The sequence below is a fragment of the Vidua macroura genome, chromosome 3 (genome assembly GCF_024509145.1).
Source record: "Vidua macroura isolate BioBank_ID:100142 chromosome 3, ASM2450914v1, whole genome shotgun sequence".
Lineage (NCBI taxonomy): Eukaryota > Metazoa > Chordata > Aves > Passeriformes > Viduidae > Vidua > Vidua macroura.
This window is the reverse complement of record NC_071573.1, coordinates 100,803,893-100,817,713: the sequence shown is the minus strand read 5'-3', so window position 1 is coordinate 100,817,713 and position 13,821 is coordinate 100,803,893. Positions and strand designations below refer to the sequence as shown.

The 13,821-nt window shown below is 39.7% G+C and overlaps 1 protein-coding gene across 1 annotated transcript; it reads right to left on the bottom strand.

Moving 5' to 3' along the window:
* Window positions 1-5,736: 5,736 nt before the first annotated feature.
* Window positions 5,737-9,078, bottom strand: LOC128804965 (uncharacterized protein C2orf50 homolog). Its single transcript, XM_053973312.1, is given in 5 exon segments — window positions 5,737-5,792; window positions 5,795-5,848; window positions 5,851-5,930; window positions 6,502-6,600; window positions 8,900-9,078. Coding segments are annotated over 5 exon segments (468 nt in total).
* Between the last annotated feature and the right edge of the window lie 4,743 nt (window positions 9,079-13,821).

Sequence of the window (13,821 nt, the reverse complement as noted above, 5' to 3'; positions counted from 1 at the left end):
CTAGGATCTGGAAGGAGCAGAAGAGAAGGAAAATACACTAACTAGTGTCCCTATTAGAAAATCTGCATTGAGCTTGTAGCCCAGAGAGAATGTTGAGCTGCAGCTTTTGGATCTGGAACTAGTGTTGTTCTAGATCCATACTTACATCTGACCAAAGAGGAGGCTCCAGCAGGAATTGAGAGTACATAAGGGCAGCAGCCCTTGCCAAGGTCCTACTGAATGATGTCTCCTGCACTCTTGCTAAATGTCTTAAGATTCTCCCAGTGTGCAAATGGATCTGCCAGCACTGAGGAGCAGCTACAGTTACAATCATGCTTATTCCAGCAAAGACCTCACCGGGTCTGAAACACTGCCAGGTGCGGGTTTAACACTGGCCTTTGCAGGGTTTTTTATGTATCTCTATGGTAACACAGTGCTAGCAATGTGTCAGCATTCCATTAAGTTTTGTGGTAGAGAGTTGATGTAAACACTGTGTTTTCAGTCTGTCTGGCTTTAAAGAGATATAACAGTGTAACTGATAAATAAGCTTTGAGCTAGATAATATAAAATATGTCCCGTGATGATATTTAGTTATTAGTAACTGGGCAAAGTGAACCCACAGATTTAAGTCATATAGTGATCAGGTCATAGAGCGAACCCAAATGTCATAATTTTTATATTTATTGTGCAAGTTTATTTGGACCTTACCTCTTAATGCAATTTATCAATCATTATATGCCAGCTGAGACTTTCCTCTGGGTTAAGAGACAGTTAATAGAAATTTGCAGTGGTTTTGCTCTATCAGCCTGGCATAAAGGCCTTGTACTGACATGAGGCTGTAACCCCAGATCTTGGAAATTCCATTTTTAAGTGCTGACAGTTTTGCAGATACATAGGATCACACAGCTTCTCAGAGAGGCTTTGGAAAGGTCACAAACTGAAGTCAGTCAATGCCCTGTGACAGAAGAGGGCTGTGGGCAGGCCTGTGCCAGCACCTCTTCAGCTTTCAGCAGAATTCCTGAGTTACGTGGAGAGCCATCTGTGTTTCAAGGAATTCATTGGCACAAACATGAAGTTTTCTGAAGAAGGAAAACATATCTGATGTGGATTCAGAGTAGCAAGTAGAGTTTTCAAGAGAGGAATTCAGATTTAGGAAAGTTTTAGTGGTTTGTATCTGTGCAGGATTTAGGAAATGCAACTTGAGACCATGACAGGCCTCAAAAAAAAAAAACCCCAACAAACCAAAAAATGCTCCACTTTAGAAAACTGTTGTCTGATTTAAGGAGAACTTTACTTCAGAAATTTATTTCTTTTTAGAAACTGAGCAATGTCAATATGTATGCACATAATGCATAAAAAAAGATGATGCACTTACTGGCAGTATTGCCCATCTAAGGTTCATACATAATCATTCTCGCTCTTCCCAGTTCTAGGAATCTTAATGTTTATGCAGTAATTGTCACAGCACAATGAGACCTTCTGTGTAGGAAAACCTGTTTAGTTATTTTTTTTTTTACTTTAAAGTAATCTAAAGGTCAAGAAACAGTTTTAAATACAGTTTCTAAGAAACTGGATTTACAGTAATAAGCCTTATTAAACGAAACTTTATACTTAAGGTGCCATCTGGGAACTATATCCAGAGACTGTTCTAAAAGCACAAGAAACACACATTAATATGGACTTATGTATGTTTTTTTTAAATATATATTTCACACTTTTTAAATTTAAATAGAACTCAAAATGCGAACACACAAAATCCAGATGTACTGGAAACACATGTTCACATTATAAATATTATAACTATACTCAAAAATATAGGAGATAAAGCAGTATATAACTAAGGGAAGAACTAAATCAATACAGCTACCCACTTGTGCCATTAACTGAAATAAATAAAGAAAATGAATTCTCTAAACATGGATAATCCCTTGTTTGAGATCTGGAAACAAAAGTGAAACAAAAAAAAAGCTTATAAAACTGAAGCCCAAATGATACACCATAAAAATGCTTTACAGGCAACTTACCACACAGTTTAATATCTACACAGTCTCTTTGATAAATGGACTTTCAACAGATTATTTACAGATTTCACTATTATTATAATCTCATCCAATCTTTCTAAGACACTCTGCTTATATAAATAAGGATTAGTTGGCAAAGTTAATTACTGTAAAAGAAAAATGACTGGTAAATTTGGGATGAAATTGGAGTCTAGAGTTTGTCTGTTTGCTCCCTTCTACTTGCAGGTGCTAAGGCAGTTTTGATTAGGACCCTGGATATTCCCAAAAGGTCTTTTCTGGAGGTAGCTGTACATGGTGGAGACCCAAACTAACTTTGGAATTGTAATGCTGGAGAGCTAATTGCAGCAACATAAAATAATTTATGTGTAATTATTAGGGAAAGTGTAATAATTTAACAAAATCAGGTGTTCAATTCTACACAATGTTCCCATATCACACAGATTATCTGATCTATTCTACATAGGAAACTGTGGTTCTCAAGACATTCCCCTTTAATCATTAAAATGTCGAAATGCTTAAGAGTTGCTATTGATTTCAACAGGAAATAGGAACGAATTGGAGTTCTGTGGTGAACAGAGCTGGTCCTATCCAGTTGTTGCCCACTAGTATTTTAGAGTAATTTCAATTACCTTGAACTCAGACTCATAAGGTCAAGATATTAGCTTAATTGCACATAAAAAGAGTCAGTTGTGGGTTGATGTGATCTCACAACAAGGCACAGAGCTACATTTTCCAAGGTTGCACTCTTGGACAATTAAGCCAAAAATTATTGCATATTTTGGCTCCTTTTCAGGTATTCCTACAGAGTTTCCAGTTGTGATCTGTTGGCCTGAAGTGACCGTGCAAGGGAGGATACAGCAGAGGGGAGTGCAGGGCTTTTCCTGTGCTGTACACATATTGCCACTGCACGTCCCCACTTCAAGAAATGCTTGGCATCTCCATGGCTGCTTTATCTGATTAAGGACACAGGACTGCACATTTTTACTAAAGACTTCGTCCATTTTTTAAAAAGAAAATTGGCTGTTGCCATTCACAGAAATGACATAATATGTTCTTTGAGAAGTGTCCTTACGTGGCTGCCAAGAGGGCATAAACAAGCCTTTCAGATGTGTGTGATTAAAAGAGACACATCTAGACTTCATGAAAAGTATCCTATATGAATAGTTAGAAAAATTAGAAATATATTTCAATCCAAAAAAAGTTATTAATCTGTATTTTAGAGGTGAAATCTATTTAAACCTGGTATAATTAAAATAGGAATTTTTAAAAAATTCTTTGTGAATGTTTTTGAAAAACCATTTTTGCAAAATATGTTCTGATCCTAACAGCTCTGGTTAGTCATACAATTGGTGAAAAGCTCTTCAGACAGTTATTCAGTTTATACAATAAAAGACAAACCCTGTTAAATACATCCCTCTTGATGGATGTGTGTGTTTAACCTTCAAAGGTGGAGATTCCTCAGGGAATCCATTTCATGCTGTATTATCCTTACTACTAGCTTCCCAAAAAGTTAATGTGATTTTTCCATGCTAAAACTTAAGCTTGTTATTTTTGCTGTTGCGTGACATTCCCTCGAAGTGCAAATTACTTGTTTTATCATTCCAGAGATGCACACCTATCTAAAGACTGCTATCCTCTTCCAGGACTGCTTTTCTTCCTTCAGGTTAAACTTCTAAGTCTTTTTAACCTTTCCTTATATGACATGTCTTCCCATACTCCAGTTGCCATCACTGCTTCTCTAAACTCTGATTAGTAGCTCACATCTTTACGGTAAGATGTGGAAGGTCCTGTCCAAAACCAGAAGTGCTTCAGTTGAAACAATGCTGGTTCTAAGTGAAGTGGGAGGATAGAACCATGTGCTGCTTAGACTATCCTCTTACCCTCCAGTTTGCAGGAACTCTCTGGGAAAAGGATTCTCTGGATTCACACACAGTAAACAGAGTCAAGAATCTGAAATTATTTAATGCAATTAAAAAGGCACTAAGTGTCCTTTCTGGTGGATTACTTGATGTAGAGTGAGTGCCATCTGGAGGTTAGGAAACAGAGCTCTGTATGCTTTCATGCTGAAAAACAAAATCCCCTAGGTTTACAAACAAAATGTTCTTACATGAGTAGGAGCTTGAGTCTTACACATACTGGGCATCCACCACTAAGGGTAAAGTTTGTGACCCAGAGTAAGGCATGCAAGGGCAATGTCTCTTGCTGTTATGCAATCACCAGAAAATGTGTAACCTCTGAGTGACCTATGCAGTTTTCAGAAAAAGCTCTGGACAGCACAAGGACAAGAAAAGTCTTGATCTGCTCTTTCCTCTCCTGCTTTCAGGAGACAAATGAGTTCCTGGTGCAGTTTTCTGCTCACAGGAGAGAGCAGAAAGCATTTTAGCTGAACATTTTAAAAAGACGGTTCCCATTTGGTGTGTCTGAACTCAGTTCTCCATCATCATTCATGTCTCCACAGAGTGGAATCAGCCTTCCTTACCTGGGCTAGTTGCATGAGGTGGTCTTCCTTCTTTAGGTAACTTAGTTGTCAGCTTGAAAGCCCTGATCCTTCAGTTCTCACTGTTGAGAAAGCCAAGAGGAGAAGCGCTGGGGAGTCGTGACTTCAGAGGGTGGGACCTGGCTCTTCTTGCTACTGTGCCTTTTTTTTTTGCCGGAGACCACGTGGATCAGTGATCACACTCGTCACAGTGGTCACCTAGTTTGCTGAGCTTTCTTCTGCCTCTGAAGTCTAATCATGAAAACAAATAGCTTTAATTGCAAAGTGTGAGTACACCCATCTCCATCTCAGTCTGGTGAGAGAATGCAGCCTGTTGTGTCAAGGCAATGCTAATGGTTTCTGTGTTGAGCTCCATTTAGGCCTGAGCATGATCCTGCAGAAGTTACATACAGCTTAAAGGACAGATACTGTGTGTACCATCTCCATGCTCTCCTCCTTGCAGATTTTTCCCTACAGAGCAGCAGGCCATAAAGTCTCAACCTACGTAATGAAGATGCACTGGCTGAACAGGCTTTTGTTGCTGTTGTGCTGATTTAGCTTGAGGATGGTTTCCCTGGGAAACCACAGATTTTAGGGACTATGAACCTGTTAAATTCAAGGTTGACAATCCTGAAGGTGTAAGACAGATTGCTGAGCCAACACACCTTCAGAGCAAAATGTGAAAGCCTTCTTCCTTGTCAATGAGTTTCCATCAGCTAAACCAGAAAAAAAAAAAGCATAAGGGAAAGGAATTGAAGAGCAGCAAATCCACAGAAACAAAAATGAAAACTAGTTCTTCCTCCCTCAGCAAGGAGTGGTGAAAAGCCCAAACCATGTCTCACATGCCTAAGTATTATTCTTTAGAGCAAGTTTAAACATGCAGATGACAGAAGTTGATGAATCCTTGTCTAACTACATGAAATGCAACAAGCTGCTGTGTTTTTATCATGCTGGCTTTCAGAACTGGAAGTGCATTTTTTACGTTGTGACTCATCTGAGCAGATCTCTATTAATTGTTTGCTTTCAGGAGATAAAATTCAGGAAGAAATGGTCTTTTGTCTCTAATCTTGTTCTTTCAGATGTTAGTGGCATCCTTACTGTAGATTTGCATGGAAAGATGGATGAGATCTGTAGTGCTGTCTGTATATGGCACAGTCACTCAAAATTTGAAGAGAATCATCTATTATGACATTGTTGGACCAGATCTGTTTTCACCCTTGAAACAACTTGCTTTGTTGTTGTTATATTGTTACTGAAGCACTAAGAAAGCTGGAGCTCACTCTCAAGTTTCCTGTTTCGTGCAGCACTGCTGAAGAATTCATATTTACCAGAGCCCTGCCAAGCTCAGTATTCATTTGGCTGCAGTAGTTTAGTTGGTTGAGTTGGGAACTTTGCTTGAGAAGACAGACATATAGCTTGGCACTTGGCAGTGGCTTCTGCTCCTCTCTCTTACCCTGGATAAAACAAAGACCAATAATAAGTTTTCAAAACTGAAAGAATTGCTTCTTACAAAAGTACAACTTACTGAAATTATTTGTAATATCAGCACTTATAATATCAGCCCTTCTGCTTTCAAAATTAGAATTTAAATGTACTGAAATATATATCATACTGAATGTACATGAAAGTGTTGTAGAAATAAAGCAAAACAATTGATTTTTTTTCTTTGCTGTCTTATGATAGGATAACAGAGGGAAATGAATAATTTTGAAATGTGTTGCATAAAATGTTATCTGGGATGGAAGTTACCCTGCTCTAGAATGGTTGTGATGTGGGAAGTTTTTTCTTTTATTTTTAGTAAGTGGCTTGGGTTTCAGCAAGATGATTATCTTACAAATTTGCTCCTAGGAAGCTGATTCTTCCAGCACCTGTCTTTTTGCCAAGTTGTTAACATTAAAATAGATTGAACACACATAGGTAGCAGAGAAAAACATTTCAGCTCTTTTTATTTTTCCTAAAGATTATAGTAGTAAAGAATTTGCCAATAATGCCTAGGTATGCTTCAATTTGAAATATTAGCCTAGCTCAAATTGATGAAAACTAAAAAGAGCATGGGTACATTTAAATGTCTGTTCAAAACTCAACATTTGTTCATGGTCCTTTAGGAACCTCCAGTTCTGGTAGCTTGGAATAGAAGTAAAAAATACAGTGTCAAATTTTTTGTCTTTAAATAAATTGGTTAATGTTGATTATAATTGAATGCCTGTTCAACTGCTCAGTTTGACATGTACAGCCCAGATCTTATACCTGCAGATTCCTTGTACTAAAACCAGTCTTTTTGGTGATGGAGCCCAGGGTTTTCTTTATTCCCACATTATATGAGGAGTGGGTGTTGTTTTTGCTAAGGGAAGGTGAGAATACCATGTCCCACAATGCCTTCTGCAAATGCAAATAAATTACTCATGTCCTGAGTTGCTCTAGAAAACATTTGTCCAATGCTTTGAGTAAGACACAGCATCTTATTTTTGAAATGACCAATACTTTGCTGGCAGAAGTCCCTGGTAGGAGTTCCCAGAGCCATATTGCTGCAGGCAAATATCCATGGGAGTATTCTGTGCAGATAGGCAGCTGTGCTAGGAGCACGTGGAGTCAGAAGACCTGAATTTTGCACTTCAGCTCTGTTCTATACCTGGTGTGGGACTGCAGGGCAAGTCCTTTGATTTTCTGACCTTTGCTTTTCTCGACCTGAAATGGAGAAAACATCAGTTCACCCACTATTGTAAGAGGGGTGTGAGTCAAGAGAGGAAACAGTTCTGTACAGCTGTATCTGTAGCAGGGCTCAAGGGACACCTGGGTTGACTCTGAGCTGCTTGCCTGTGCTGCATCTAAGCTCATTGAACTAGTGCTGAAGCTGTACATCCTTCTGAGCTGAGCTCGACTGTACAGCACAGCCATGTACCATGTGGAGCTAGGATAAATAGATTTCTGTGCTGCACTCCCCTGTCCAGTGCAGATATTCCCCAGGTGCAAATAAAATTGAATTTAGGACTGTTGTGTTTATCACTATATGTCTTGGTATACCAGCACAGCACTGGGGTCCTAGAATTTTTTATCTTGATATGCAGCCATTATTTGAGCGTTATGAGGTTTGGGTGATACTGGATGGTGCTAATTAGTGAGAAATATGGTCTCAGGCATTGCCCTACACCTACTTCAAGTCAGACCATTTAATGCATACCAGCCTTTCTCCATTATTGTTTTTGGGACAGGAATGTGGAAGTGAAGGACAGTCCCCTGCAAGCTGTAGGGTATATAGTTTGATGAATCCATCTTTAGGCATCTTTTTCTTCACAAGCCTGTCCTACCCTTTTGCAAGAGTTTCTGTCTTCATAGCTAAAACTGGAAAACAGAACATGCATCAACTGTATGATGTGTTACATTACACATGAAAGTGAGTTTGCACCAATATTCATGACTGTCAACCCCAGGGACAGGCACACAATCCTTCCTTCTGCCTTAGCTAGGGAATGAGTATGGAACAGGCTGAGCCTGTTGAGCAAGAGTCTGAGTGTCCCAGCACAACTGGGAGAGAGTAACATTGCCCTGGCTTTGCATGCATCAGAGTCCTGGCATCAGCCTGTCCCTCAAGCCAACAGAGCCAGGCAAGACTGCAGACACATCTCTAGGGGAATCAGGGCTGGGGAAATCAGGGCTGGGATCTGTAAATCCTCTGGAAGGCTGAAGGGGGTGAAGGTTTCAGATGGTTTTATTTCCCATTTTAGAAAATTCGGAGTGATATTCTTTTTCTTCCCTTTCCTTTAGCTTGGGCAGTGTGCAGCTGGAAATGGAGCTGACTAATTTTACCAAGAATATTCTTCTAATAGACATACTGATGATGAATACTGAAGTATAAACACTTTCTCAGGATATGTGGCAGAGACAGGATCTTATTTTCAGGTTCCTTTGGGTCACTGGTGCGTGCACAGCCAAAGCTAAAGTTGTACGTGTGCAGCAGTCTGCTGAAATACCATAGCAGTGGGGCAAGTTCAGTAGATTTACAGACTGGGAATACAAAATTGTATTTTGGCAGAACACTCTGTTCAGCTTCCATTTCAGTCATTTCCAAGAGTATGAGAAGAGGTGATAATATCACTGTGTCTGCAATAAATTATAAAGCTTGGAACTTTTATGTCTTCATTGTGGAAATCTCTAAAAGCTAAAAGATACTTAACATGCAGTTCTTTGCATCGATTTTCAGCTTCAGCCCAGCATGCTGGGAGATATTAGGACAGATTTTGTCCAGTGAAGGAGAGCAGAGGTAGTGTAACCCTAGAAAGGAAGGTATTAGGATCTGATCCAAAGTCCCTGCAGCAGCAAATTTTGTTTGATAGTGTTGGCTTTGGATCAAGCCCTAATGCTGTCAGGGACTATCAGGACCATTGTCAAGACAAGCCAGAGGCATGAACTGGAACAAGTGACTTACCAGATTCTTCTTCCTCTCTGTCCAGCCTCCACAGACTCTCCAGATCTTATCCTATTGGATCTGGTCTGCCTGTTTGTCTGCTCATGCCCAAGTAGCCATTTGTGCAGTGGTTGCCAGTTCTGCTCAGCTGGGTGCTGCCAGGACACAGAAGGAGCTGGGGCTGGTTGCCCCAGAGGCATGGTTCCTGTTTGCTTAACCAAGGTATTTCTCCTGATTCCAGAACCCCTTTTCAGCTTGTCCATTTTGAGACTCACCATATACCCAGCCTTTTTAGCTATATTGTGACTTCTCAGAAAGTGAAACCTATTCTTGTTGCACTTTTGAAGTTTCTTTTCTCCTAACATTTTTTTTTTCAGCTGTTGCTTTGGAGTGCTTTCAGAAAAGAACATATACAGCAGCACTGACAGGCAGTGCTCAGCGCTGGTTTATTTCCCTCTTATTTAATGCCCCTTTCCTACTGCTTTCTGTTGCATCATTGCTTGAGTGCTGTTGGGGTTTTCATGGTAACAGCAATTTCATAAGAAGTGACCGTAATTGGAAGCAGTGGGATCTCCAGATGTAACCAGCAAACTCTTAGCTTACAAGGTGATTACAGTGACTGCAGCTGCAAGCTGACAGTGACAGCAGCCTCTATTCAAAATCCTCAGAACAATAAAGTCTGGTTTAATAGCAAAGGGTGCTGTGGAGATTGCTGCTGAGTAGTCAGGAGGACTTTTGTTGTGGTTATGTAGCAGAAGCAAAAGCTCGTGAAAGCTGCTGGTTTCTCTGTGTGTTTACTGTCTCTATTGGAAATGTTTGACTTGTGAATATATACCAGAGGAGGAGCAGAAACCCAGTGTGACAGCTGCTGGGGCCTTGAACTCTGTTTGGGGCAGAGATGTTTGGTTAAAATTAAGTGTTTCAAGGAATCTGTTCTGAAAGCTTCTTATTTTCAAATTTTAAAAAGTTTTCTAAGCACTTGGAGAGTTCTGCAGAAGGTATTAAGCAACTGTGAGAAGTTTTTATGTAACTTTAAATGATCATTAGTATAAAAAGTGAGAATTTTCAAAACAGTGTCCAAAATGTCAGTGTTTGTCTTTGCAGTCAGCCTGTTGGGCTTCTGTGGGATGAACTCACTTCCTCAAGTATTCGTGTTCTTGCAGGAAAACAGAATATTTAAAGTATAAATTTCCTCTGAAATTCTTGACTGACTTGTTTTTGAGTAGTGTGGATTTGTTCCAGATGAATTATATCCTCTTGTTTCATCTTTCTGGTAAATGCTAATGAACTTTGAATCTACTTCAGGGGGATTTTGGCAAACTTATTTGCTTGCAGTATTGGGAAACACATACTGAATTTGGCAGATAATTTCTTTAACAATAGTTGTAACTATACAACAATCCAAACACTTCATGTAGACAAGTTGAGCAAGAAATATTTCTACAATTCTACAATAATTTTGGAAAAGTTATTCTGAATTTGAAGATTGTGATAACTTAAGGTAAATTCCACCTCAAGCCCCTATGTTTGCTTTGGTTTTGAATTAAATTTTAATAGGCTTTTTGTTTATTTGCTATTTTTTCTGAGATAATTGAAACATGAATAGTGTTTTTCATCTCTTTCAGCCAAAAGGAAAAAGAAGTAATTTAGCCACATAGCATTATCATAAAGTGAAGAAATTTAGTGTTTTTCAGCGTGTACTAATAGTTGTCCCTGTTCCTCTTGTGGAATGTGCTTATCCTGTTGCATTTGGTCCAGGGTCCTCTCCAAGTGGGAGTGTGTACAGCTGGTTGGAGAACAGTGTTTTGGCAGCATCTGATTGCTTTAAAAGGAATCTGAGGCACATTTGGAAAAACCAATGCATTAATCAGAGTGCATGGGATTTTAGCTCCTGATCTGTTCAGAAAAGGATGCTGATGGAAAGACTGTTCCTCTTAATTCTTGTGTACAAAATTCCTGTATCAGATCAGAATTTTAATTCTGATTATTCTTTCAAGTCACTTTCGGCAAATTAAACAGTAATAAGCTAAAACTCTTTGTACTGAGGACAGCCTCCAAATGACTACTTGCAGCTACCAAATAAATTCGACAGAAAGATTACAAGCCTATGTTTTAAGTCTATGCCATTGTGTGATCTCAGCAGACCTGGCGCAGATACTGAACTGTTTCCCCTCATTTTTCCCATTTGCCAATTTAGCATTTTATTGGCTCATTTGAATTGGTACAGCTGATTTACTGTGTACATATTTTCATCCTGTAGGTTGATGTTTATTGTGGCTTCATGCCACATGCATCGATGTAAACTGATTAGAACATCTTGATTTTTTCTGGTTGGGGACATGAAACTTGAAAAATGAGTGTCACTGTCAAAGATGGCCTTTGCTTAGAAGTTTGTTTTGTGATTAATTAATTTGACAAGCAAATGCCAGGGCCTGTCATTTTGAAGGAGAACTTGACTGAGGTTAGTCTTTTGGTTTTACAAGACAAGTGATAATATGCACTACAAATTAATCTGGCAGAAATATAGCAATTATTTCTTTGAGTCAAAGGAAAAGATGCCTAGAGAGGCTTTTTATAGAGGAAAAATTTCAGGCAAAACCTTTTTATTTGACCACAAGAGGGTATTGCAGTATCAGTTATGCAAGACTTCAACTAATGTTTGCCTTTATGTGCTCTGACTTATTTTTAAAATATATATTTCTCAAAACTCAAAACTGATCATTTTAATTAGGCAGTAGTTAAGAAAATCAGGTTTTGTATGCCGGTATTTTATGTCCTTGTCCAAGGGCAATTTCTGAGTTGTTTTTTCCTAAAATTTATAGTAAATGTTTCTTAATGCCTTAGAGGTTCCCTTCACTGGACAACAGAGACTTAGACAGTTACTCTGAAACAATGAAAAACTTCATAGAAATGGCTTGCAAGGATACATCAGTCACATTAGAGAAATAGTAACAGGAGATGAATGTGTTGCTGCTTTGTCTGGAAGTGCCCATTGGTCTAGGATGGGAGCTGGCACAGTCACTGAGACCCTGATCTGATTTTTCCATGTGGTTTTGCTTGAAGGAATAAGTTCTGAAATCTTTTTTAGCTCATTTGTGTTTCCCAATTTTCTCATTTACACCCAGTTCTTCTACAGTATACATCCAATGTTGATTTGCACTTTTTAATAACTCAATACTCTGTTGCAATAGTTCCCTACAAAAGTTGTGTATTCTGAACTTCAAGGGCTGTGTTGCCAAATGTTTGTGCCATGGGAGAGGGACCTAGAAGGATTTTTGGATTCAGCCACTCCTAGATCTACTGCTGAATTTAGGAGAAGGTGCATGGGGTGCCTGCATGTCTCTCAACAAGCTCACCTTGTAAAAGAAGAGCAGCCATATCATATCTCTGTGAGGATCAAGTTTCCAAGGGTTCTGATAGTGACTGATGGACAACAAAGGAATTTTCATGCAAGAAAGTTTGTGAGCTACTGCAGAGATTTAAGTAGCACACACATTTAAAAGCCCTGGTGGAGTGCATATTCAAATAAGAGGCGGGAGCAAAAGCTGGAGGAGAGGGCAGCCCTCTGGAGACCAGCTTCTCGGAGCAGATCACAATTTGGAAGATCTCTGTCACTTCATGACAAGTGAAGACATCCCCATGGAAATCTTTCAGCACAGGCAGTATTTCCTTCCTGCCTCAAATAGTGGCATTTGACTTGTCATCATCATCTTCCTCGAATGAATGAAGATCAGTCAATCAGTCAGGGTTGCAGGCTGGAAGGTGGGCCGTGGCTATGGCTGGCAGAGCAGGCTGTGAGGTGGTCGGTCGGTCAGAGGACACTGAGCAACCAGCAGAGAAGTGACATTTGGCAGGGCATTAACACACTGCTTTTTCATCAGCCCTGGGTGTTAAGCACCGAGGGCTCTGGAAAGCTTGGAGATGGCAGGTCCTGCTGGTGAGCCATATCTTGGTCTGGCAGGAGCAGAATGCCTGGGTCTCTGTATGCAGGCAAAATGAAAACAAATTCAGCCAGCTACCACTTTGGAGTCAAACTCCGTTTAAGCAATTTATGTACCTGACTGATTAAAGGCATCATGCATTAAATTTTGCTGTGGGTTTCTTAAAAAATCTACTTCTTTCATGTTTTTATGGAGTTCTGCTGATAGACTGTGGCAAGTGGAGTGTCTGTTGCATCAGCAGTGTACAAATACCATGGGAGGAATGTCTGCTGCCAGTGACAGAGTCTGACACTTCAAAATACAACCAAAGCTGTAGTACAGACTGCAAGAAATCTGTTGTGATTTTTTTTTATCCCCTTATAATGGTTGTAAAATATGTTAACTACTGATGTGCAGTTTTCCCTATTTGAAGCAAAAATTATTTATTTGGGCTGGTGTGTGAGTAGGGATTTGATGGTATCTGGTTTTAGGAGAAAGAACTTTAAATATATGTAGTGTTCCTCACAGGCTGAAGAATCTTTTCAGTTATATTACACATAATTTACATATATGCTATTACACATAATTTAAGTCTCAGAGGCCAGATCCTGTAAAGAAGTGCAATATTGTAGGCACAACCAAAGTTATCTTTGTTAGTCAGAGTTGAGTTAAAGTCACATCCTCACCACAGCAGGGAGCTCTGGTAACTGCACAGTGAAGCTTGGCTTTATTGATCCTCACTGTTGGCTCACACAATTTGATAGCAGGTCTAGGAGAATTGCAGGGTATAAACTGGCTGAGTTCTCTTCAGAGGCCATGCTTTGTGCTGCCTAAGCACCTGTGGCAGTGGATTGGCCTCTGAGTCTGACGTGGCTCTGATTCCTGCACTCCTGGGGTCTGCAGCTGCTCACAGAATCAGCTTACAGGGCAGGGAAGCTGCCTCAAAAATACTACAGAGGCTCGGTTTCCCCCCTCTGCTACCTGTAGCACTATGGATTACCTACCTGTTGTCCTGTGAATTAC